Source organism: Chelonoidis abingdonii, chromosome 20 (assembly GCF_003597395.2).
Source record: "Chelonoidis abingdonii isolate Lonesome George chromosome 20, CheloAbing_2.0, whole genome shotgun sequence".
In the NCBI taxonomy this organism is placed as follows: Eukaryota; Metazoa; Chordata; order Testudines; family Testudinidae; genus Chelonoidis; species Chelonoidis abingdonii.
In genome coordinates, this window is record NC_133788.1 from 20,333,685 (window position 1) to 20,358,500 (window position 24,816).

The following is a 24,816-nucleotide window of genomic DNA, read 5'->3' on the forward strand; positions in this document are numbered from 1 at the left end:
ACAACCTGCCTGAGCACGCCTGTTGCCAAACTTTGCATTTAAGCAAAGCTGGCAATAGGCATAATTGCTTAGAGCCCTGAGCAGCTCAAGGGGGCCCCCTATTAACTATTAGTATGTGCTGGGGGGAAGGCAAAATATTCCTGTTTAGGGTCCCCAAATGGACTAGCTCCAGCTCTCCATCTAAGCCTCTCAATCTCCGGAAGTGGGGGAAGAGAGGGAAGTCAGCAGAATGCAAATCAATCCCCCTTCACGTCAAAGAAATGAAAGGAGAACATTTTGTTTTTGCTTCAGTCATTACATTATAAATGCTTTTCAGCCAGGTTCACTTCTGGATTAGAGACACAGCGGTGGGGATTTAAAAAAAAGCCGCCCCTCCCTATTTGCAAACAGTTCATATGCCATAAAACCAAATGCAGGGAGATCTTAGCATTGTGCCGACTTCAGAGTATATGTAGTGATTTATCACCAGGGTTGGAAGCCTTTTAACAAACGGATCCTCATCGTCTCTGACCGTGAATTGCTTGTTGATTCTTTTTTGGGAGGAGGGTGGGAAAGGGCGACCATCCCTTTTGCTTACATTCACGTTAACAACATCCTGCATTAAAATCACTCCGCAGCCTGTCTCTGGTTTTGCTCCAGCATCCCAAGCAAAACTGCCGTCGCACTGCACTCACCCTGCTCGCTACAGAGAGTGACGCTGTCCCAGGCAGGCTGGCACACCCTCGGCGGTTATTGCCCCGGGTTATTTTGCTTTCTTTTCTGAATTTCTAATTACAAAAACTTCCTGCAAAAAAGGTTTGTGTCCGGGCCGCTCCCAGTCACCCCGCAACAGCGAGCACTTTGCACTGGCAGATTTAAATACAATCACATTCCCCGTCTTCTGCAACCTCCTCTTTGGGGAGCTGTTTAAAAAATGCCCGCGCCCCGTGACTACATTTAACAGGAGCTACAGCCAATCCTCACCACCCGGGCAGGCTCTCTTTGCAAGCGTGGCTGCTATGTTTGGCGCTCACTGATTGCTTAATTGAAGGCTGGAGGCTACAAGTCACCACGTCCCCCGACCCTCTTACCGTGCACACACGTTGGTTGCTACTCCCCTTCCAAGCACCCTCGTTGCCCTCTAGCGACAACTGCAAGGAACCAGGAGCCGGGAAGCAGCGAGCTCGCGCCAGTCCCGGCTCCTGCCCAGCCAATCAGAGTATCCCAGCAGGAGGCAGCCCCAGGGCTGTGCAGAGCTGGGAGCACGAGCCCAGGCGTTAGCTGTCATCGTGCGTGCAGAGCCGGGTACAGGGGTCACACACTGCTGCAAGAACATTACGAGGTGCATGCAGATTGCTAAGCCTCACCCAATTGCAGTGTGCATGCATGCAGCAGTGTCAGCCTTGGAAATTGCATGCGGCGCTGAGCCATGGCTTACTTGCAGAGAAACACCAGCGCTGGCTGAGTCGGTCACAGGCTACTTTACTTGATTGGTTTTCTCAAGTTGGGACACTTGAAAAGAAGGGACATGGGAGACTTTGCATGTTAATTGGAACCTGTTGCAAAGTGCTTCATCTGCTGGAAATCTACTTTCAAGTCCCTCCCAAGGAGGGAGACTGGGCCCAGTGTTGCCAGTTTCCCCCACTCCCCGTGCCAGTGCTGCTGAAGGGATCTCCTTGCAAAGGAGACAGCCCAGCTCTGCATGACCCATGCAATCGCAGTGGAGCTGCTTGCTCAATAATGAGGGATGCAGAGCCTGCGGGCAGTCCCTGAAGCAGACAAAGTTTTGACCATCATTGGCTGATGGCTGGAATGTGGTCTCAGTTCTGTTCCTAAGGCTCAAGGATCCACATTACAAAAATATCTCATGTTTATTTGTTTACCTGCATGCTTCTTCCCTCACTCCATGAACCATTACCGAAACCCTTTGCTTTGAAATAGGACGGGAGAAGAGAAATTCTAGGCATAGGCAGTATTGGGTGAGTCTGACACCCAAAATAATAACACTGAACACAAAATATGATTTTTTTTCAATCATGCTTTTCAGTCTGTCTTTTATCTTTAACTCCCCTCTACTCCCTGCCAATGGGTGTGTGGGAATTTCTGGTTGAAAAGTCAACGTTTAATGCATGCACAAATGCCTGCCTAACCATGGCTGCTCAGACAGTCTCTACTGACCCTTCTCAGCTCTAAGGGAGGGGAACTGCCAGCCATTCCCTGTGACTCCCTTGCCCCGGCAGTAACATTTCTCTGCCTCCTGCTGCCCAGGGACATCTCTACCTAGGAGTCAGTAGCAGGACTTCCCTGACTCTACCACCTGGGGATTCACCTCTCCTTAAGTCCCAGCAGCGCCAAGTCCCCAGCTGCCATTGCTCCAGATCCCCTCTCTGCTCTAGGATCATACATAAAAGGAGCGATTAGTGGCAGGGCAGGTCTATGTCCTCAGGCCTCCAGGCTCTCACACAGAGCTCTGCCCATGTACCCAACCCTGCAATCTGCAGGAACGGAAAAACTTACCAGCACAGCTCCTCCTGCTGGTGACAAATTCCCAGGGCCCGCAGCCAGCCCAGGAGAGCTGGCAACACAGAAACAATGGCTGCTCACAGGGAATTCCCCTTCCCTCCCCCTCAGCTGGGGGAGCTGCCATCTGAACACTCAGCACCCTCCTTAGTCTCCCTCCTCTACACCCCATAAATCTGTCTTGTGCTCCTCCCTCACTCTCCCTGCCCTCTTTTCACAGTGTCCCCGCTGCTCGTCCCAGCTCCTGCATCCAGTCCCCTGAGCCATAGAGCAGCATGGCACCCATTTAGCCTGTAGGCTGGCTTTAGTCTTACTGAAAATAGGAGGAGGAGACAGGCAGCTTTATTAAGGGCAGCCTGACTTCCACATGTGGCTAGACTGCAGGGAAATAGTGACCATCTTGCTGGTGTCAGCCCCGTTGACAATAACAGGAGAAAGTGCTTTTCAGTAGGTTTTCAGGAGACAGGTACGACCAAAAAAAACAAAAATCACATAGCGAGAGTCGTGATAACATGGTGATTATTGGCAGTACTGCATAGGGGTCATTCCCTAATAGGCCCCACCTTCTGTCTCCAGGTAACCCCTGTGAGGTTGAAGTAGTGGACTGAGCACAGGGAGGGCTGGCCATCAGCACTTCTCTTTCCACCTCTGCCACTGACTCACTGAGTGGACTTTGTCTCTGGCTCCAATACCCTGCTAACACACTGCTGTTTAGTACTCACAATACCTCCCCCTTGTAATACTAGTAATGCTTCAGCCCCTCCTGCTGAGTGCTCCAAGAGTGACTGGGAAACACTTCTGTCACTTTTCAGCTGCTAGGGACCAACACACAGTGCCGGCCAGCATACACATTAGTTAACTAAGCCCCCCACAAGCCCCTTTATCCCCCCCTTTCCCCCAGAGGGCAAGGGCTTTATTATCTTCTTTTGACAGGTGAAGATACTGAGGCAGAGAAAGCCTAGTTCAAAATTCTGTAACACAATGCACTGAACACATCATTGCAACATATGATTATTGGTCCAATGCTACTCGTATTTGGGAGGGAAGGGAAAACTGAGTAAGCTCTAAATTCACATGGCTTAGCCCGGGCTGCTCAGGGAGAAAACCCATGTTAGGTAATGAGTTATAGACAGGAGGAACATTTAGTCTGTTAGGACATCAGGAATCATGCATCATTTACAGACCTTTATGGAGATGAATTTCTGGCTCATGTGGCAACTTGTGTGGCCTCCCGACTTCTCCACACTGCATAAATCATCCCTCTTCCTGACAGGTTTCTGCAAACAAGCTCTTCCCCTCCCTCTCATCCAACCAATTACTCAGCAGAGGGGAGACAAAACAGCCTTCTCAAAGTGCCTGTTAGCAGCAGAGGTGCAAGCAGGCCACATATAGGAGTGTCTGAAAGCCTACCAAGCCTGCCCCTGGTCACGATAAATCTGCTAGGATTGCCTCCAGCATTCATGCTTGAACACTATAACTACATGGACCAGGAGGACCTTATCCCAAGAGCCCTGGAGGGGAATTTGTGTAGGAAGAGTCCTAGTTGGTGAAGGGAATGATACGGCTCAGGGAAGCAGAGCTACAGGATCGCTACAGGGCAAAGAAGTGTGGCAGCTGTTGAGAGGCTGAGGTTTAACTAACCTGGGTATATGAAAACAGAATCATGATTTTTGTAACTGGCATAAAAGGTTTAAAACACCAGGCGATTGGGCAAAGGCTGTGGGAGACCTTTGCAAATGGAACACGTAGCTGCAGGGTGACAGGCAGCAAGCCATAATAACAGAGTTAGTTAGTCCCTGATCCTGCAAAGACTTAGGCACAGGCTCCAATTTACACCCTGTATGAGCATGTAGTGAACTTTACACACTCACAGGGCATAAAATTAAGCCCACGTGCAAATCTCTGCAGGATCAGGGCTGCCAACAGTTACTCTGTTCAGGTTCTTCTACCACTCCCATCAGCCAGGTCTATGAACTCCTATTAGCAAGAGTAATTACAGTGTCTGAGCATCATCCCTAAAAGAAAAGAAAAACCAGCCTGATCCCTTTCCGCTAGGTCAGCCTACCTGTAGCAATGTGATGACTGCTCCCATTTACCCCGTGTATAGTTCAGGGGTCAGCAACCTTTCAGAAGTGCTGTGCCAAGTCTTCATTTAGTCACTCTAATTTAAGGTTCCGTGTGCCAGTCATACACGTTAACGTTTTTAGAAGGTCTCTTTCTAGAAGTCTATAACATATAACTAAACTATTGTTGTATGTAAAGCAAATAAGGTTTTTAAAATGTTTAAGAAGCTTCATTTAAAATTAAATAAAATGCAGGAACCCCCCCCCCCCCGACCGGTGGCCAGGACCCGGGCAGTGTGAGTGCCACTGAAAGTCAGCTCGTGTAGGCGGTGCCCGTGCCATAGGTTGCCTGCCCCTGAGCTAGTTACTAGTGTCACTAACATGAGCCAGCAGAGAGCTGCCGGGAGCGTTAAGCGGGGACTGGAGCGAGGGAAGGGCCTGCTTGGCGCGCTCCTCACCTGCCCTAACGCTCTTAGTCCTACCTCAGTATCAGCCCCTGCGCGGTGACTTCTCCTGCCGGGAGCACCTGCCGCCCCGCGCGGCCCGGGGCTGTTGGCCTAGGGCTGCCCCCACAACGATGACAAGTGGCCTCAAGGCGGGGACAGGCGAGCTCTGACAAGCTCCATAACCAGGCCCGGCTCGCCCTCTGGCGCCGCGTTAGGGCGGGTCACACCCGCTAGGGATGGCGGGTGGAGGCCCCTGGGGTGCACAAGGCGGCAGGCCCGTCGCCTTGGAGACGGAACAGCCCGTTGCCGAGCAGCTGCCGCCCTCCTAGCGTCTGCAGCGCGGGGCGCTGCCCGGCCCTCAAGGCGGGGGACACAGACTATTTGTTCTTGCGGAGGGCGCGGGTGCTGGTGCCGAGTCGCTGCTATGGAGACGCGTCGGGGTCGAGGGGGAGCCGGCGGCGCGGGCCGGGCCCTAGAGAGAGGCGGCGGCGGCTCCGGGGGGAAGGTGACCTCCGGCCCCGGGGGGAGGGGCTGTGGGGGCAGGACTAGGGGTCTGGAGAGTAGGGGCCAGCAGGGACGGGGGGCGGTCTATAGGGAGTAGGGGTCGGGGGTAGGGACAGAGTCTCTGGGGCTCTCTGGAGAATAGGGGTCGGGGGGAGGGACTCTGGCGAGTGGGGGGCTCTCTGGGGAGTTGACTCCAGGGGTTAGGGCCTCGGAGAGCAGGGGCCTCTGGGGGCAGATCTGTCTGGGGAGTAGGGGCCAGAGGGCCATGGGCTGTGGGTAGAGATCTATGACAGATCACTGGAGTGTGTGATCAGGGGGCAGGGGGGACTGAGGACTCGGGGGGAGGGGGGCTCTGGAGTCAGGTCCTGAGGGCTCTAAGGGGGCTCTGAGGAGTAAGATGCAGGGGGACAGACTTGGAGGCTTGGGGGAAGGATGATGCAGAAGGAAGTGGACTGAGTGGACTGGGGGGGAGGCGGGCGCTGAGCGGGGCCCTGCGCTGGGAAGATGGTGGACTTTGCAGCAGATGAAGGGGGCACCAAAAGGCCCTTCAACAAGTCTTTCCCCCTATTTGCAGGCTCAGCAGTAGCTCAGTGTGAGAGCCAGCGTGTGCCCCATGAAGGAGAGCCCAGGATGCAAGGGGGTGCAGGAATTGCTGCTTGGCAAGGAGAAAGTCAAGGCCAACAGCAAGCAGCCAGGAAAGGGGGTCCTAACCCCTATGCCATACTCATCTCCACCACAGGCCACAGGCAAGAAGAAGCCAAAGAAGAAGAAAAAGAAAGCAGACCAGGATGAGAGTAACACCAGGAGCAGTGGGCATGGCAGCAGCCCCTCTGCCTCTGAGGAGACAGGTTAGCAATGCTGTGTTATAGCAATGGGTGCCAGTGGGAACAGCACCTGGAGGATGGGGGCACAGCCTGCAAGGAGTGGATGGGAGGAAGGTGTGCATGGTGGAAAGCAGCTGTCACGTCTCAAAGGTCACACTGCTTCTGGCAGTGGCCAGGTTGGCTTTTGCATAACATATTGCTAGCTCCAGTGGGCCCAGTGCTCCAGTGCCTTGGACCATCACTTATACCAGTATATGGAAGATGTTACCAAATGAGAATGGCAGTTTTATGCCCTTTGCTTGGTGCACATGACCACACAAAGGGTAAGGTAGTGGAGAATCAAGTCTGTCTCTAGTTTGCTATCCCTGCTGTTAGTAAGGGAAGTGCATTATCACCTTTAGAGGTTATGGGTATAATTACTGTGTGTACTGATCAGCCAGCATATGTACAGATTGCCTGCTATACCCGTGTGTGTGTGTTGCAGAGTGTGATGCTCTGTACCTCGGAGGAACACCCTCCGAGGTACAAAGTTTGTCATGTCTGGTGTCTTTGGAAGGCTCATGATGCACTGAACATTGTTATACTAACGTTATAGGTTGTAATTTCATGTATATAGTTATGAGGCTGAAAATGTGTCCTCATGGCTTAAAACAAGCCCAGGCAAAACCGTCCAGGAACCGAGGAGCAGTTCACACCTCATCAGGGCATGTAAGGGACAAACCCAGCCCAGCCTCACAGGAACAAAGGACACTAGCCCAGGCAGCAAGGAGGATCTGTTGGACTCTCAAGTGAGTCACCTCCGTCCCTTGGTCAGTTTGGGATACAATGAGGTAATACTTAGCTGACCCTGAAGGGGGCTGGCAAAGCCAAGAGGGAAGAAAGAACATGATAAAAACGAGAGATGTTTGCCATGGTCTTCCTCTCTCTTCCACCTCCATCTACAGACAACAACACACCAACTGACTGAAGTGCTGATCAAAGGTGAAAACCTGGCTGAAGGGCAACCAGCCAGCCTGTGGTGTAAAGCATCTAAGTTTGTAAGGGCACTGAAAGTGTTATGAGCAGCTTAGAATGCTTTTGCTTTTATTTCATTTGACCAAATCTTACTTGTTATGCTTTGATTTATAATCACTTAAAATCTTTGTAGTTAATAAATTTGTTTATTCTACCTGAAGCAGTGAGTTTGGTGTGAAGCATGTCAGAAACTCCCCTTGGGATAACAAGTCTGGTACATATCAATTTCTTTGGTAAATTGACAAACTCATATACGCTTGCAGCATTCAGCGGGCATAACTGGACACTGCAAGACAGAGGTTCATAGGGTTGTGCCTGGGACTGGTGATATTGGCTAGTGTCATTCAGTTGCACAATCCAAGCAGCTTACATGCCAGAGGCTGTGCATGAACAGCCCAGGAGAGAGGGTTCTCACAGCAGAGCAGGGTAAGGCTGTATCCCAGAGTTGAGCATTGGAGTGACCTAGCAGATCACAGGTCCAGCTACCGCTAGGGGAACATCACAGACGGTATGTAATTTTTTGGAATGGGTAGCTATAAATATAGAACCACACACCGTCTTGAGTTGAGATTGGCTTTATTTACCTACCTGTTCATAGTGTAGAAAATGGATATACTGGGATAATTAGAAATCCTTTTTCACTACTGTGCAGTCATAGTAAAAAAAAGAAGAGATTGGCTGCTGTAGATCCCAGGAAATAAGTTTGGGCTTTTGGTGAGAAGGAATCTTGTGCATTTTAGAACTTCCACCTAGAATTATAGCCTGGTAGTACTTTTTGTTGCTTTTCTATTTTTAAACAAATGGTTGATTGGAAGTACATGTAGCTCCCTCCTGTGGACTGTAGGAGGCATAAGACATCTGTTGGAGAGTAGGTAGTTTCACAAAACTGCCACAAGATTTGAGGTAGCTGGATATATTTTTGATTTTCTTTCACAGAGCTGAACTACAGTTGGTTGAATGTTCAACATTTAAGTGATGCGAGTCAAAATTTATCTGACCTCTAATGAACAGTATTTGGCTTCTTGATACACTAACAGAGTGGGGGTTAATTTCAAAACTTCTTAATGGAGGAGGTTTTCTTCAATTATGTAAAGAAACAAAACTATTAAAGTTATGTCAGGCATCTTGTTAAAATAACATTACTCACATTACTAAAACATCTAGGATTTGTAAAAAATCTATTTCGTGAAGTTTAAACTTTAGAAGGGAGCAGGACTAATTTATTACAATGACAAAAGCCAGTTAGAATAACCATTGGTGGAAGCTGAGGCCTAAATGGAGTAAGACTTTAAAAAATAGCTCCAGCACAGCTTGCAAGAGACATTTTTCTTGGCAGTATCCGTTCACTAGCCCTTTAACTGGAGAGACAAATTGAAACTGAAATTAATCCTAGTTCTGGCAGGTAACAAACTCTCAATCTGATTTTTTGAGGGAGGATGCATGAAAACTTTCTCTAGTTTAGGACTGTAAACTTTTTGGCACGGGGACCATCTTGGTTCCCTGGTTGGTAGAGCATTAAAAGCCTGAGGTGGTGTTCAAATAATGGCCAACATTTCTCATTTCAGTTTCTGCCATTCTTTCAACTCAAATGTTTAACATTCACATTGGAAAAAACACAATACTAAAGTGCACACAACTACTTTACAAAAACACAACAGTCATACTGGTCCAATGGGCATGATGCTGGTTTCAAAGTGTTATGAGTATGTTAAAAGTTCTGCTTACGTACATTTTATATGAGTACAGTAGTTCTATAAATGGCGTCAGTCATTGAGCTAAATACGTATTCCCCCTCAACAATGAGCTTTTATGTGATTGATATTTTGTTAATAAATCTGGTTTCTTGACAGTGAGTCTGTGCTATGTTTAATGATTTTTTATCTGTATCTTTCTCATCACCATGTGAACAGTAAAGCCCAGGTGACAGTGATGCCATATAAGCTCTCTGTTAATATTATTTCTCATTTCACCAGATAAACATCACAACAAAAGCAGGAAGCAACAGATCTCTGCTCAGTTACTTGAAATAAGCGTAAGGCAGGATCCTGACCCAGCACAAGATGCTGTAAAGGGGATTCACACTGATGCGGAAATAAATAAGCTTTTATTATCAGCTTCTACTACTTCAGGCTCTACCCAAACAGAGCAGGACATTTCTGATCAGATCAATGAAAGCCTTCGGTGGGATGGGATTCTTGAAGACCCTGCTGCTGAGGAAGAAAGGCTGCGTATCTATAAACTGAACCGAAGGAAACGCTACGGTTTATGTGTCCAGCAACAGCTACCCACAGAGCCATGTTTGACTCTCAAGCATCTCCCGTTACTTCAAACCAAAGATCCATACAAAAATAGTGGTAAGACAAGAAGCCAAGAGGATCGCTCCAGTCCTTATGTTCAGGAAAATAAAGATGAAGAGGTCCTGAATGCTGAGCTAGCTACCAAAGTGTCTGAACTGCAACCAGCAGCATTACCAAATATTTCTCAGGAAGTTGTGTAAACCAGTATTGTTCTCTATTTTATATCTGTATTTAAAACAGTAATGGCAACAAAACCGTTACTTTGAAACTTTGTATATACCTTTGTTCACGGCAAGTTGTTAGTATGGGGAATTAATCCCACTAATTGGGTATTCCGTTTACTTCGGCCAGACCTGTTATAAACACTACATGGAAAGTGGACCAAACAAACACAATAATTTTGATGGTTTTATTAAAGGTTATTTACATCCTACTACTCTGCCCTCAAGTACCCTCTTACTGCTCATATGTTATTCATAAATAGCAGTGTCCTACTGGATTATCTCAGTGCTTTTCAAACATGAATGCATTAAGCCTCACAGTACCTCTGTGAAGTGGGCAGGTGTTAGCCCATGTTGCAGATGGGGAAATTGAGGCAGTAAGTAGCTAAGTGATTTGATACTGTGCATAGAGAATAGGGTAAGTGATATGCAGATAGGCTTGCCTAAGGTCACACACATTGCAGAATCAGGATTGAAATCCCGGTCTTGGTGCCTGGCTTGCTCTTATGGCAATTTAGACAATACTACTTTCTTCTGTTACAAAAACTTATTGTATTGTTCCCTGAACTCGGCGATTTAAATCAGAAACAAAGGGCACTAAATTGAAAAGTGCCCTTTTCTCAAGTGACAGGATTGTCCTTGTCAGTATCATGATTGCTGCATCAACATGGCTCTGGGTGTCTTCTGCAGCACTGGCCAAAATGAACTAAAAAACAAAACAAAACAAAACATTAGTCTTTCACTTAATAGGCTTCCCCGCCCATTCCATCAGCCTCTCAGGCCTGGTCTACACTACACGTTTAAACCGATTTTAGCAGCATTAAACTGATTTAACGGCGCACCCGTCCACACTACAAGGCCCTTTATACCGATATAAAGGGCTCTTTAAATTGGTTTCTGTACTTCTCCCCAACGAGAGGACTAGCGCTAAAATCGGTATTACCATATCGGATTAGGGTTAGTGTGGCTGCAAATCAATGGTATTGGCCTCCGGGCGGTATCCCACAGTGCACACTGTGACCGCTCTGGACGCAATCTGAACTCAGATGCGGTGGCCAGGTAAACAGGAAAGCCCCGCAACTTTTGAATAATTCCTGTTTGCCCAGCGTGGAGCTCTGATCAGCACGGGTGGCGATTGCAGTCCCAAATCCAAAAGCTCCAGCACTGGACTGTACGGGAGATACTTCTGATCGCGTGTATGGGAGAAAATCTGTTCTTATCAGAGCTCCATTACAGAAGACGACATGCCAAAGCATTTGAAAAAAATCTCCAGGCTACACAGTGCTGCGTGACAAGCATAACGGAAAGCCAAAGAATTCAAATGGACGCTCATGGAGGGAAGGAGGGCGACTGAGACTCCAGCTATCCCACAGTCCACAGCAGTCTCCAGAAAGTATTGCCATTCTTGGCTGAGCTCCCAGTGCCTGTAGGTTCAAACACATTGTCCGGCGTGGTTCAGGGTATAGCCGCATTTTACTTCCTCCCTCCCACGTGAAAGAAAAGGGAAAGAAATAGTTCTTGACGTTTTTCAGTGTCACCCTATGTCTACTGAATGCTGGTGGTAGAGCGATGCTGCAGCAGTGAGAGCAGTATCCGCTCTTCTCCCCTCCCCCTGTGCAGATGGTACAATATGACTGCTATCCATCGTCACCATCAGCCCGTGAGTGCTCCTGGCTGGCCTCAGGTGAGGCTGGCTGGAGTGCCTGGGTAAAAATAGGAATGATTCCTGGTCATTCCCAGTAGATGGTACAGAACGGCTAGGTAACCATGCTCATCATAGCAAACTGGGGCTGAGCTCCATCAGCCCCCCCCTTTCATGTGTAAGAAAAGATTCTGTACTGCCTGGACTATCATAGCAGCAGGAGGCTGCCTCCCCCTCTTTTATCTCACTAACAAGTCACTGTTTCTTATTCCTGCATTCTTTATAACTTCACGACACAAATGGGGGACACTGCCACAGTAGCCCAGGAAGGTTGGGAGGAGGGAAGCAACGGGTGGGCTGTTGCAGGGCACCCCCACGTGAATGGCATGCAGCTCATCATTTCTGCAGGATCTGACATGGAGCAGCTGTTGGTCTCTGATACACTGGTCTCTAGTACACTTGCCACTATTCTAGGCAGGACTATTTTTAGAAACCATGAAGGAGGATTGACTTGGGGAGTCACTCCCATTTTTGCCTTTGCGCCCGGCTGACCTCAGCCGGGGCACCCCGATAGCAGCAGACAGTACGAATGACAGATAACGTCATCTCATTGCCATTTACAATGGCAGCAGACGGTACAGAACGACTATAACCATCTCTGCTATCATGCAAAAGCAAATGAATGCTGCTGTGTAGCGCTGCAGTAACACCTCTGTCAGCAGCATCCAGTACCACATACGTGACAGTAAAAAAAAGCTGAACGGGCTCCTGGTTGCTGTGCTATGGCATTCTGCCAGGGCAATCCAGGGAAAAAGGGCGCGAAATGATTGTCTGCCGTTGTTTTCCCGCGGAGAGATGAGTGATGACATTTACCCAGAACCACCCGCAACAATGATTTTTGCCCATCAGGCACTGGGATCTCAACCAGATTTCTAAGGGGCGGGGGAGACTGCGGGAACTATGGAGAGCTACGGAATAGCTACCCACAGTGCAACGCTCCGGAAATCGACGCTAGCCTCGGACCATGGACGCACACTGCCGAATTAATGTGCTTACTGTGGCTGCGTGCACTTGACTTTATACAATCTGTTTTACAAAACCAGTTTATGTAAAATCGGATTAATCCCGTAGTGTAGACGTAGCCTCAGATGCCCTTGCTTTTCATCACACACACAGTAATGTCTTTCATACAGGCTTCCTCAGAATACTTTTACAATATCAGAATATTAAAAAATAGCCAAGGGCAGACAAAAGAAAATGTTCTGGGGGGAAAAAGACCATGCATCTGAAAGGACAGAGATAATAAGTTCTCATAACTTCCCTCTACTTGCTTGGAAATATGTTCTTTTGATTTAAAAATACATCTTAAACCCTATTAAAATGCAATGGTCTTTTCTAACAATTATTGTCTTATATGCATAGGACTCCTCTGTTTTCTTTAATATTTTATCACTGAATGATCCCCTAATCCTATTGCCTTTAATTGGCTGCATAATGCCACTGGCACTTTTGCAATGGCAGGTTGGTTCTTTATAAATATATTCTGTTTCAAGACTCGCTAGATTCCAACAATGTCATTACTTGAAAACCAAGTGCTTATCCAAAGGGGTTAGCAAATGAGCAGTGAAAAAAGTAAACAAAAAACTCTTATTATGAATTAAATAATTGATATTCTGTTGTATCAGTTCCTACTCTTCTATCGCTATTAAAAATAAAATCTACAAGCCTGGAAAGTCAGAAGCATTTAACAAGGCAATAGGAATCCAGACACATAAGTTATAGTTCTCTGACAAGAACAGCTTGTCACAAATCAATTTTTTTTAATATAAATTCTAATAACTTTTTATATACTATGCACATCACTGTGGCATCAGAGCACCTGAACTGTCCTCACCCCCGTTTAAAAAAAAAAATCCACAATCAAAGGAGAGTTTTATCTGTTTAAATAGTTCATTTGAAAACAACAACTGCTTTGTTTGCAATATGTGACAAAATACATATGAGAAACCAGAACTAGCTCTTTAGGAATAAAATGTTACCAGAGGTGAAATACATGCCGTGGGGAGGATTTCCAATTGTCTTAAAAGCACGTCTTCAAGTGTCTTACTAAACTCATGAAGCCATAGCATTTGTATTATATTTTTATAGTCAATTTTATACTTGATATGGCTTATTAGAGAATTTAGCAACAATCAAGTCTGATAAAAGAAAGAGGATCTAAATTCAGCTGAATATATTAAGTCTTTAGTTCTAAGTAAATTGTGTAATAAATGATATCTAACTCTTCCACACAGTACTTACCCACTAATTTCAGTAATAGCTCCCAGCCAGCCAGAGTTAACGCAGTAGAGATGAACCAGCCATTTGTGACTCCAGTTTGCACTCAAGACCAAACCACCACCAATAAGGCTTGAATTAAAAAGAGACTTCCCTACAATTATGGTTTTCTTATAATTTATTACTAGTTAAATGAGATAAAGCAAATTAAAACTTTGTTTTGGGGGGGGGGGGGTTGTCAGAGACAGCAGAACATATTGGATCTTGCACAGTGAGAACCAAGGTGTTGCAATATAGTAACCTGAATTTTTAAAAAAGTATCTTCCATCTGTTACCATCTTTTTAAAGAGGAACATCAATAAATCTGTGTTTTTAAAGCATATGTTGTGTCCTAAACCACAGTGTAAGAGTTATTTCTAATTTAACTTGGAACAGGTCATGGTTACAATTTTAAAATAAAATCTCTCTCCAAAATCTTGTAATTAATTCAGGGGAACAGTGATAGTAAACCAGGCATCCATTCTAGTCCAGTATCCTGTCTCCTACAGTGGCAGGAGGAAAGTACAAGCTAGCAATAATGGAATAACCTGTCCAACAGAGAAGTTATGTTTGAAACCCCTACACACAGAGGTTGGCTTGTGCCCTGTCACAAGTGCACTTTTGGCAAACACTTAAGGAATGGTCTTAGTGGGAATGTAATTAGCATTTCTTAAATAGTACAGACTAGATTCAATGCATTTGGTACTAGGCTATGCTACTCATGTTGGTAGTTCTGGCCCTGATTCACATCCCATGCAGTTCCAATAGCTTCAGTGGAGTCAAAGGTCTGGTCAGAATCCCCGTACCCAGAGTCTCTTATGGGGATGACTATTTAAACTCAGCATTCCAAGTCTCCCTTGGAAATGTTTTAGGGCAGGAAACAAGGATTAAAGAAACTACTGATTCAAGGGAATAAATAGGCAAAAAAAAAACAACAATCCTCTCTTCCATTGCACTTTCAGTCTCTTGAATCATTTCAGCTCACACTAGTAGCACATTGCAGAATATACCTCTGCATGGGCCATTTGTAAAACTGCAGGATCTGTCTTACTGCAGCCCCAATAATAATCTCCAGCCAGCACACATTCTGCATTCCTTGCTCTCTACTGATGACATTTTCCCTTGTCCCGATGCCTTACATAAGTCCCCTTTTGAGAGGAGGTCTTGGGCTGTTGCTCTACAGAGGGATGAATTTTGCCCCATCTGAGTTTGGGGAGATATATATATATATGGACATGATCCGGCTTCTATGCAACATGCACAATATCACTACTACATCAACGAAGAGTACAAGCCACATCTTCGAAAGCCCGCACTTTCCATGCTGCTCTCCTCTCTTTCAACAAAGACACAGTGATTTTGGAGGTTTAGAAAGCCACACTTTCTGTTTGGTCAAAGTGCATGACAGTGTGACAAAGACAATGTTAAGGTGTAGGTTATTCCGAAGCAATTATTCTCACCACCTCTCTCCTGCCCACCCCCCAACCCTCAGTGATCTCCAGCTGAAATGTACTCTGATTTGTTACTGCAGGGCTGCTCAGGAAGCTGCTGGGTACGGAAGACCTTCCTTGCCCCAGTGAAATCATCAACACCGTCAGATCGAAAAACTTAGACAGAATAATGATCTCTGTGAAGTCCAACAGGGAAAGCACAGGCATGGCTGTGGATCTAGCCAGTTGACAGTTTTGCATTCTCTTTGTCGCAATCAATGCCTTCCTTGGCAAGTCACTCCCATGTACCCTAGGTGATGCTGCTGGATTCCCAGGTTTCTGCTTCCACTTTATGACCTCCACAATGTGGATTTCCTAACATTCTCCCACTGTTGCGGTGCCACTTGAATGAGGAACGGTGCCAGCATTAGCACATATAGCGGTTTGAAACTAGCGGATGTCTACACTTGGCTTTCCAAAATTCATCACCCCTCAGAGATAATTTTCTGCACAATATTCTTGACAAGTTACAGTACAGTGCCTCAAATTCTAGTATCTGCTGCACTGACAAATAGTTGCACAAGTTTGAGGCTGGGTTAACTAACTGAGAAGTACACAAGATGTTCTGTAAGATTAGGGAGCCGGAAAAAAGATAACTCAGTTCCTTCTATGCCCATTGCCTACAGCTACCCAAATGCAATTTAAATCTTGCTCTAATCAAAACTCTTTCCATCCCAGCTCCCTCCTCCTTAAAGGAACCATCTTTAAAAACAGGCATGAGCGCAACTAAAAAACATCTTAAATATACAATTCTGGATTTCCCATTAGCTAGCCTATGCCAAAGGATGTCAGCACTTTCTGCTTTACCAAGGTCTTGTGACCAAAGCTGAAATTAATTATGGCTCTCTGTTTACAAGTGGCTGAATTATCTGCTAAATTTTCTGCAGCAAGAGAATTGTCATTGGTTTTACACATCAGCATGAAGAATCGTGTACATTTTTCCACTGTCCCAGACTCTTCCTTATCTGTGAAAGAGCAATTAACTTTTCCTCTTTGGAAACATTTCCCTTATTTTCACCTGATTACTGCAACATGGGAGCAGGGGAGGGAATCAGCAGCTCTAAAGGAGGATAAACTGGTATCTTAAAAAGCTAAATTCCCATAGAAAATTAAATGCAGGCCATTAAAGCTGAATTTATGAGCTGGGACAGACGTAGCGACAGGTAAGGTTCCCTTAGAGTGACTGGGCAATTAGCTTTTTTTACCCACTTTAGCTAGTGGAGAGTTAGTACAGTACAGTACAGTAGAAAGGGACTAGGATGGATCATAGCAAGAGAGACAGGTATCAGTCAGCAGCCATCCAGGAGGTAATCATTCCCAGGGTATTCTGCAGACTCCAGCTCTACGCTGGACAAGAACCGCCGCAAGGACTTCCTGCAGTTGTAATCCAGAGTGGTGGTGTACACAGTTTTGGTGTGCTTTGGGTAGACAATGGTGGTGCTGGTGAAACGCAAGGGCTTGTTCCGAGGCTCAAAGTGGACCTCGGCTTTGTAACTGCGCCACGTGCAATCAGGGATGCAGATGACTGTTTGGCTGCATGAGGAAATGCCTAAGCCCACCGGCATATAGACATCATCGATGAAGTGCTTCTCTGAGTCATACTTCACTGAGGAGGTGTACCTGAAACACACAAGAGATACCCAGTGTGAATCTCACTTCACTCCAGCAGCCAGTGCTCACTGGGAGATGTAGCTAGCCAAAGATACTACGGGATGCAGGGTGATCTCCCAGCTAGGGCACAAGGGGTTCCATTCCCAGCCATATGACCTTGGGCTAGCCACTTCCTCTCTCCGGGCCTCAGTTTCCTCATCTGTAAAATGGGGCAGACAATCCTGATCTCTTTTGTCAAGTGCTTTGAGATCCATGGATGAAAAGTGCTGGATAAACACTAGGATTCCTAGTCCAAAGCCTTTTTTATTTAAAATATATCTTTTCCCACTGATCTCTCTCTTTCCATTTAGGGGTAGAGGAAAACCACCTTCTGCTTGTAGCACGCCTGGCATTTTCATTCTTTGTCCAAGCACAAGCTCTAGCCAGGATCTCCTTTTCTACTGGAATTTCCAGAAATGCCATCAGTTTAACCATCTTCTTAGCCTGGTGGGACCTAAAAAACCCTTTTCAGACTCTGGCAGCCCAACCAGGCACCTAGATCCATTTAGACTCCCTGTGGCCTGATTTTCATAACTGTCGACCCCTAGGAGCTCCCACGGAAGCAGATGCTGTTTTTCTGTATTCTTATCCATCAACGGTCCTGTGGGAGTTCTTTACCCTTCCCCATCCCTGGGGTCATCAGCCATGGCAAATACAATTATACCACTTGTTTCCATGAGAAAAACCACCATGGACTCGACTGGCCGAAAAATAATACAATTAGCGTATTGAGCATTTCTGATAAGAAAATTAATATCAAGAATGTCTGGGGTTTGCAATATGAGATGGGACTGGAAGCCTGTGTGCACCAAAAAAGATTTTCCCTCTCTGCTTCACACCGGGCCTGATCCTGCATGGTACCAAGCATCAATTCCAACCTCAGGATTGGGTCCTTTGTCAATACTAGTGAAATTTTTTTAAATCCTCCTATCTATCACCTTGCTGTTTGAGTGATATGATTGTTCTACTTATGCCAACAGAAAGGGAAACTTTTGTTCCTTTTTACTGCAAAATTATGCCAAAGGAATAATTCACATACTGTGCACTGAGGCAGTGTATTAAAAAATATTCCATATCTTGAAGTATTAGCTTTTCCCTCCAGTTCACAGGATTACCTCTTGCTGATAAGATAGAACCTTCTGCTATAAAACCATCAGCTTAAGAAAGTGGAATTCCTTTCCGCTAATAAAACAACCCTTTAGAAAGCTACTCCCTTTGAAGCTCTTTGCTCATGATTACCTTTCAAGTGATTAAACAGGACCCAAGATTTAGCAGCTGTACAATGAACTAAGAAGCATCATAAAAAGACTTCCCTTGAAAATTCTTCAAGGTGGTTAAAGGAGACAGAACACTCCTTTGCAAAGGGCTGGGTGAAGGCATAAGTGGAGGAATGTACTGGCTAGGTGGAACTGTACTAAACGTCTGTCTCAAATCTGGACTTAGAGTTCAGCATCTGAGTGTTTACTGTGAACCTTCCCCAAGCTTATACCCAGCTTGGATCTATCTCGCTGCCACCAGAGTTACTCTTGCGTCTATTGTGGTTTTGCTACCCAGCTATGGAGGCAAACACTTTCCATGCTAACTCCTCATTTCTTCAAATTCTTCCTACAAATAGGTGAGTACAAGAACAAGACAGTAATTGGCTGTGAATGAGACTTTGTGTGTATTTACAAGGTTGTGTTGAGTTGCTGGACTGAGTTTAAACGGGGCTATCGGTTTTAAATCAGGACTGTGTTATTCATATTGATGCTTATAAGCAAGGCTGTATGAGTTTCTTTAATGCAAGATTATGTATTTTGATTTTTCTTTTCCTTTGTGGTAATTATAAAGTTTCTCTATTTTAAAACCTGGCTGAAGGTTTCTTGGAGTCGCGTGTAGTTCTCTCAGTGTAGGAGGGGAGGTGGAGAAGCGTCGTCCTTTGATGTAGCGGTTTGACGTAGAGTGTCTGAGTGAGAGTGGTCGCTGCAGGTTGAGTGGGTGAGTGTGTTGCCGTGCTGTTTTGCCTTGGTCGAAGAGGTTAAGTCTGCGAGTGTCCGTGCTATGTAGCATTAAAGTATGTGTGTGGTCTGTGTAGGTATGAGACAGATGGAAGAGATGTCGCTTGAATAGTGAACGTCAGGGGTTCTGGGTCTTGGGGGTCCCCCAGGGAAAGGTTTGGCGCTGACTCGTGGGTAGCTAGGGAATCACCCAATAGTCCTATTGTGTGGGGGCAGCCGAGTAGAGGCCGAAGGGTGTGGTGTGTGTGTGTATGTCTTGAGAGGGTGTAGTCTCGTGTGATATGTGCTCGATCGCTAAGTCCTAGAGCGCGAGAGTTTGAGACGAGGATGGTGGTGGTAGCGTTGCCGATGCCTGCGGAGGTGAGCGAGTTCCCCAGCTGTATGCAACTGTCACCCACCCTTTGGCAAAGACGGAGTGTTCTGTCTCCTTTAGACCACCATTGAAGAATTTTTCGAAGGAAGTTTTTTATGATGGTTCTAAGTTCATTGATTCGCTGCTGTACGTCGTGTCCTGGTTGCGTTTTATGTGCGATATCTGTCTGATAGTTAAGCTCTGTAAGGGTTTTGTAAGTGTAAAAAAATAGTGAGCGAAAGCAGTTTGATAGTATGTCACTTTATTTCGTCGTGGTGATGTGTTGGGGTGTTGTAGGTCGGGTCTAGTGATGGTCTGTGTGTGTGGTTGGTGGGTGTGTGCATCGCAAATGAGTAATCTGTGAACGGGAGGAACCTAATGCTTCAAGATATGGGGAGATATATTTTTAAACAGGACCTCGAGAATGGCACGAGTAATGTGGAAATTATTCTTTGCAGCATAAATTTGCAAGTAAAAGGAACAAAACGTTTCCCTTTCTGTTGGACATAAAGTAGAACAATCATAACTCACTCAAACAGCAACAGGTGATAATAGGAGGAATTTAAAAGATCAATTCAACTAAGTTGACAAAAGGACCAATCCTGAGGCGTTAGGAATTGCATGCTTGTACATGCAGGATCAGGCCCGGTGTGAGCAGAAGAAGGAAAATCTTTTTTCGGTGCACACAGAGCGTCCAAAGTCCCATTCCATATTGCAACCCCAGACATTCTTGATAATTAGATTCTTATCAGCAAATGACTCAAATACCGCTAAAATTGTATTATACTTTTCAGGCCAGTACGAGTCCATGTGTTTTTTCATGGGAAACAAAGTGGTATAATCCATGTATTGCCATGGCTGCAATGAGCCCACCCAGGGCAGAGGGGGAAAGGGTAAGAACTCCCACGGGTTGATGATAAGAATACAGAAAAACAGCATCTGCTTCCCGTGGACTCTAGGGGTCGACAGTTATGAAGCAAATCAAGGCCACAGGGAAGTACTAAATGGCATCTAGGTGCCTGGTTGGAGCCTGGCCAAGAGTCTGAACGAAGTGTTTTTTACCGGTTCCCACCAGGCTAAGAAGATGGTTAAACTGAATGGGACATTTCTGGAAATTCCAGTAGAAGAAGGAGATCCTGCTAGAGCTGTATGTGCTCTGGACCAAAGAATGAAAATGCAGCGTGCGCATCAAGCAGAAGGTGGTTTAATCACATTCACCCCTAAATGGAAAGAGAGAGATACAGTGGGAAAGATATATTTTAAATAAAAGGCTTATGGGACTAGGAATCCTACGTGTCTATCCAGCACTTCTTCATCCATGATCCTCAAGCACTTGACAAAAAGAGATCAGGATTGTTCATTGCCCATTTTACACGATGAGGCAAACTGAGGCCACGCGAGAGAGGAAGTGGCTAGCCAAGGTCATCATGGCTGGGAAATGAACCCCTTGTGCCACTACGCTGGGAGATCACCCTGGCATTCCTAGTATCTTGGCTCAGCCTACCATCTCCCAGTGAAGCACTGGTGCTGGAGTGAAAGTGAGATGCACACTGGGCTATCTCTTGTGTGTTTCAGGTTACACACTCCTCAGTGATTATCGACTCAGAGAACGAAGCACTTCATCGATTGAATGTCTACTATGCCGGTGGCTTAGACGCATTTCCTTCATCAGCCAAACCGTCATCTGCATTCCTTATGCACTGGCGCAGGTTACACGAGCCGAGGTCCACTTTGAGCCTCCGGACCAAGCCCTTAGCGTTTCACAGCACCCCATTGCTCTACCCAAAGCACACCAAAACGTGTACACCACCACTCGAGATGTTACAAACTGCAGGAAGATCCTCGTGCCGCGGCGTTCTTGCTCCAGTCGTAGAAGCATGAAGTCTGCAGAAATACCCGTGGGCCCTGATGACCTCCGTCTGGGACTGGCTGGCTGACTGATACCTGTCTCTCTTGCTATGATCCATTAGTCCCTTTACTACTGTCACTGTACAGTGTACTAACTCGATCCACTAACGCTAAGTGTGGGCGTAAACAAGCTAATCTGCCCGAGGTCACTCTAAGGGGAACCTTACGCATGGTCGCTGACGGTCGGATGGTCCAGCTCATAGAAATTCACCTATTAATAGGCCTAGCAGTTTAAATTGTTCTATGGGAAACAATTTAGCTTTCTTAAGATCCGAGTTTATCCTCCGGTTAAAGAGGCTGCTGATGTCCCTCCCCTGCTTCCCATGCTGCGAGTGATCGAGGTGAAAAATAAGGGAATGTTTCCAAAAGAGGAAAGTAAATGCATTTTCACAGACAAGGAGAGTCTGGTGACAGTTGGAAAATGACACGATTTCTTCATGCTAGATGCATGCTAAAAACCCATGGACAATTCTTCTTGACTGACAAGAAAAATTTAGGCAGATACTTCAGCCACTTGCTAAAACAGACAGCCATAATTAAATTTCAGCATATTGGTTCACAAGCACTTGGGTTCAAAACGCAGAAAAGTGCTGACATCCTTTGGCATAGGCTAGCTAATGGGAAATTCCAGAATTGTATATTTAAATCGTTTTTTACGTTGCGATCCAAGCCTGCTTTTTAAAGATGGTGCCGGTAAGGAGAGGGGAGCTGGAGATGAAAGAGTATTTAAGATTAGCAGCAAGATTTCAAATTGCAAGCTATTGCGCGTAGTGTAGGCGAGGGCATAGAAGGAACCTGAGGTAGATACTTTTATTCCGCGCGCCCTAATCTTACAAGAACAATCTTGGCTGTACTTCTCAAGTTAGTTAACCAGCCTCAAACTTTGTGCAACCTATTTGTAGACTGCAGCGTACTAGAATTGAGCACGTGTAACTGTAAACTTGTTAAGAATATTGTGCAGAAATTATCTCTGAGGTAGGTGATAGGAATTTTTGCGAAAAGCCAAGATGTAGACATCGCTAGTTCAACGCTATATGTGCTAATGCTGCAACCTTCCTCATTCACACATCCGGCACCGCAACAAAGTGGAGAGAAAATGTTAGGAAAAAATACCACATTTGTGGAGGTCGTAAAGAGGTAAGCAGAACACTGGGAATCAAGCAGCAAATCACCTAGGTACATGGAGAGTGCACTGCCAGAGGCATTGAGAGTGCGACAAGAAGAAGGCACAACTAGGTCAATGGCTAGCATCCACAGCATGCCTGTTTCCTTTCCCTGTTGGACTTCCACACGAGATCATTATTCGTCTAAAGTTTTCGATCTGCGGTGTGATGAATCTTCCAACTGGGGCCAAGGAACGGTCTTCGCATACCCGGCTTCCTAGGCACCCCTGCAGTAACAAATCAGAGTAACATTTCAGATGGAGATCAGCTGAGGGTATGGGGGCGTGGGCAGAGGCGGTGAGTTAGAGAACTAATTGCTCGGAATACCTACACACTTTACATGTCTTTGTCACACTGTCCATCGCACTATTGCACCAAACAAAAGTGTGCATTCTAAACCGCCAAATAAAACAACACGGTAGTGTACTTGTTGAAAGAGAGAAGAGCAGCATGGCAAAGTCCGGGCTTTCGGAAGATGTCGGCATTGGTACTCTTCGGGTGATGTTTAGTAAAGTGCTAATTGTTGCATGTGACATCCAGAGACGGATCATGTCCATATAAATATATGAGATCTCCCCAAACTACGAAACTGGGGAAAAAATTCATTCCCTCGGACTAGCAGCAACAGCCCAAGACCTCCTCTTCAAAACAGAGGGATTATGTAAGGCATCGGGACAGCAGGCAAAACACTTATCGTTGAGCAAGGAATGCAGAATGTGTGACTGGCTGGCAGATTCATTTTGGGCTGCAGTACAAACAGATACCTATGCAGTTTAACGAAATGGCCCATGCAGAGATATTCCTGCAATGTTCTGCTACTACGTGATGAGTGAAAATGATCAAGAAGACTGAAAGGTGGCAATGGAAGAGAGAGATTGTGCTTTTTTTTTGCCTTATTTATTCCCTTGAATCAGTGTTTCTTTTACCTTTTTCCTGCCCTAAACATTGTCCAGGAGAGACTTGGAATGCTGATTTAACTTAAGTCATCCCCATAAGAGACTCTGGTACGGAATTCTGACCAGACCGTTGGACTCCCACTAAAGCTATCTGGAACTGCATGAGGATGTGAATCAGGCCAGAACAAACATACAACATGAGTAGCATAGACCTAGTATACAAAATGCATTCGAATCTAGTGCTGTACTATTTAAGAAATAGCTATAGTACATTCCCCTAAGACATTCCTTAAGTTGTTTGCCAAAGGCATCCTGTGACACGGGCACCAAGCCAACCTCTTGATTAGGGTTTCAAACATAAACTTCTCTGTTGGACAGGTTATTCATTATTGCATAGCTGTACTTTCTCCTCCTGACACACTGTAGGCAGAACAGAGAGACTGACTAGAATGGATGCCTGGTTTACCTATCACGATTCCCTATTAATTACACAGATTTCCTGGAGAGAGATTTTATTTTTAATGTGACCATACCTTGTTCCAAAGTTAACTTAGAACATAACTCTTTACACTGGGTTTAGACACAACATATGCTTTAAACACACAGATTTATTGATGTTCCTCTTTAAAAATATAATGGTTAACACCGAGTGGAAGATACTTTTTTAAAAAAAAGTCAGACGTTACATATTGCAACACCTTGGTTCTCACTGTGCAAGATCCAACTCTATGTGTCGGCTGTCTCTTGACAAACCCCCCCCCGCCCAAAACAAGTTTTAATGTTGCGCTATCTCATTTAACTACTAATAAATTATAAGAACAACCATAATTGTAGGGAAGTTCTTTTAATTCCAGCCTTATTGTGGTGGTTTGTCTTGAGTGCAAAACTGGAGTCACAAATGGCATTTGGTTCATCTACTACTGCAGTTACTCTGGCTGGCTGGAGCGATTTACTGGAAAATTAGTGGCGGTAAGAGTACTGTTGGAAGAGTTCAGATATCATTTATTTACACAATTTACTTCAGAACTAAAAGACTATATATTCAAAGCTGAAATTTAGCTCTCTTTCTTTTATCAGACTTATTGCTTGCATAAATTCCTAATCAAGCCATATAAGTATAATTGACTACTAAAAACATAATACAAATGCCTATGGCTTTCATGAGTTTAAGTAAAGACACTTAAGACCTGCTATTTAAGACCAAATGGAACAATCCTCCCACCAGAGCATGTTTTCACTCTATCAGTAACATTTTATCCTAAGAGCTAGTTCTGGTTTCTCATATGTATTTTGTCACATATTGCAAAACAAGCAATTGTTGTTTTCAAATGAACTATCTTAAAAGATAAAACTCTCCTTTTGATTGTGGATTTTTTTTTTTTAAACGGGGTGAGGACAGCTTCAGTGCTCTGATGCCACAGTGGAGATGCTGATAGTAATATAAAAAGTTATTAGATTTACTATAAAAAACTTGATTTGTTGAACAAGCTGTTTTGTCAAAGAGAACGAAACTTATTGTATCTCTGACTTTTTG

The 24,816-nt window shown here is 45.4% G+C and overlaps 3 protein-coding genes across 4 annotated transcripts in view; 1 reads left to right on the forward strand and 2 right to left on the reverse strand.

Moving 5' to 3' along the window:
- Window positions 1-1,152, reverse strand: part of RPH3AL (rabphilin 3A like (without C2 domains)) — a 90,452-nt gene extending 89,300 nt beyond the window's left edge. Inside the window, exon 1 of the mRNA XM_075074031.1 lies at window positions 1,071-1,152. The gene's annotated coding sequence lies outside the window, so the exon portion shown is untranslated. The remainder of the gene's footprint in view (window positions 1-1,070) is intronic.
- A 4,895-nt stretch (window positions 1,153-6,047) lies between these two features.
- Window positions 6,048-10,642, forward strand: LIAT1 (ligand of ATE1). The gene is made up of 2 exons (XM_032785307.2): window positions 6,048-6,360; window positions 9,324-10,642. The coding sequence occupies exons 1-2, from the start codon at window positions 6,126-6,128 to the stop codon at window positions 9,845-9,847; spliced, it is 759 nt and encodes a 252-aa protein (XP_032641198.1). The 5' UTR covers window positions 6,048-6,125; the 3' UTR covers window positions 9,848-10,642.
- A 2,794-nt stretch (window positions 10,643-13,436) lies between these two features.
- RFLNB (refilin B) overlaps window positions 13,437-24,816 on the reverse strand; it is a 24,042-nt gene continuing 12,662 nt past the window's right edge. For both annotated transcript variants that reach the window (XM_032785323.2, XM_032785334.2), the window contains 2 exons: window positions 15,083-16,936; window positions 13,437-14,932 (listed from right to left, as the gene is read on the reverse strand). In XM_032785323.2, coding sequence (XP_032641214.1) covers window positions 16,606-16,936 — 331 coding nt within the window. In that variant the 3' untranslated portion in view covers window positions 13,437-14,932; window positions 15,083-16,605. The remainder of the gene's footprint in view (window positions 14,933-15,082; window positions 16,937-24,816) is intronic.

Coding starts and splice junctions, on each gene's coding strand:
- LIAT1 (XM_032785307.2), top strand. CDS start 6,126: ATGAAGGAGAGCCCAGGATGCAAGGGGGTGCAGGAATTGCTGCTTGGC. Junction 6,361..9,323: donor CTCTGCCTCTGAGGAGACAG/GTTAGCAATGCT, acceptor TCATTTCACCAG/ATAAACATCACAACAAAAGC.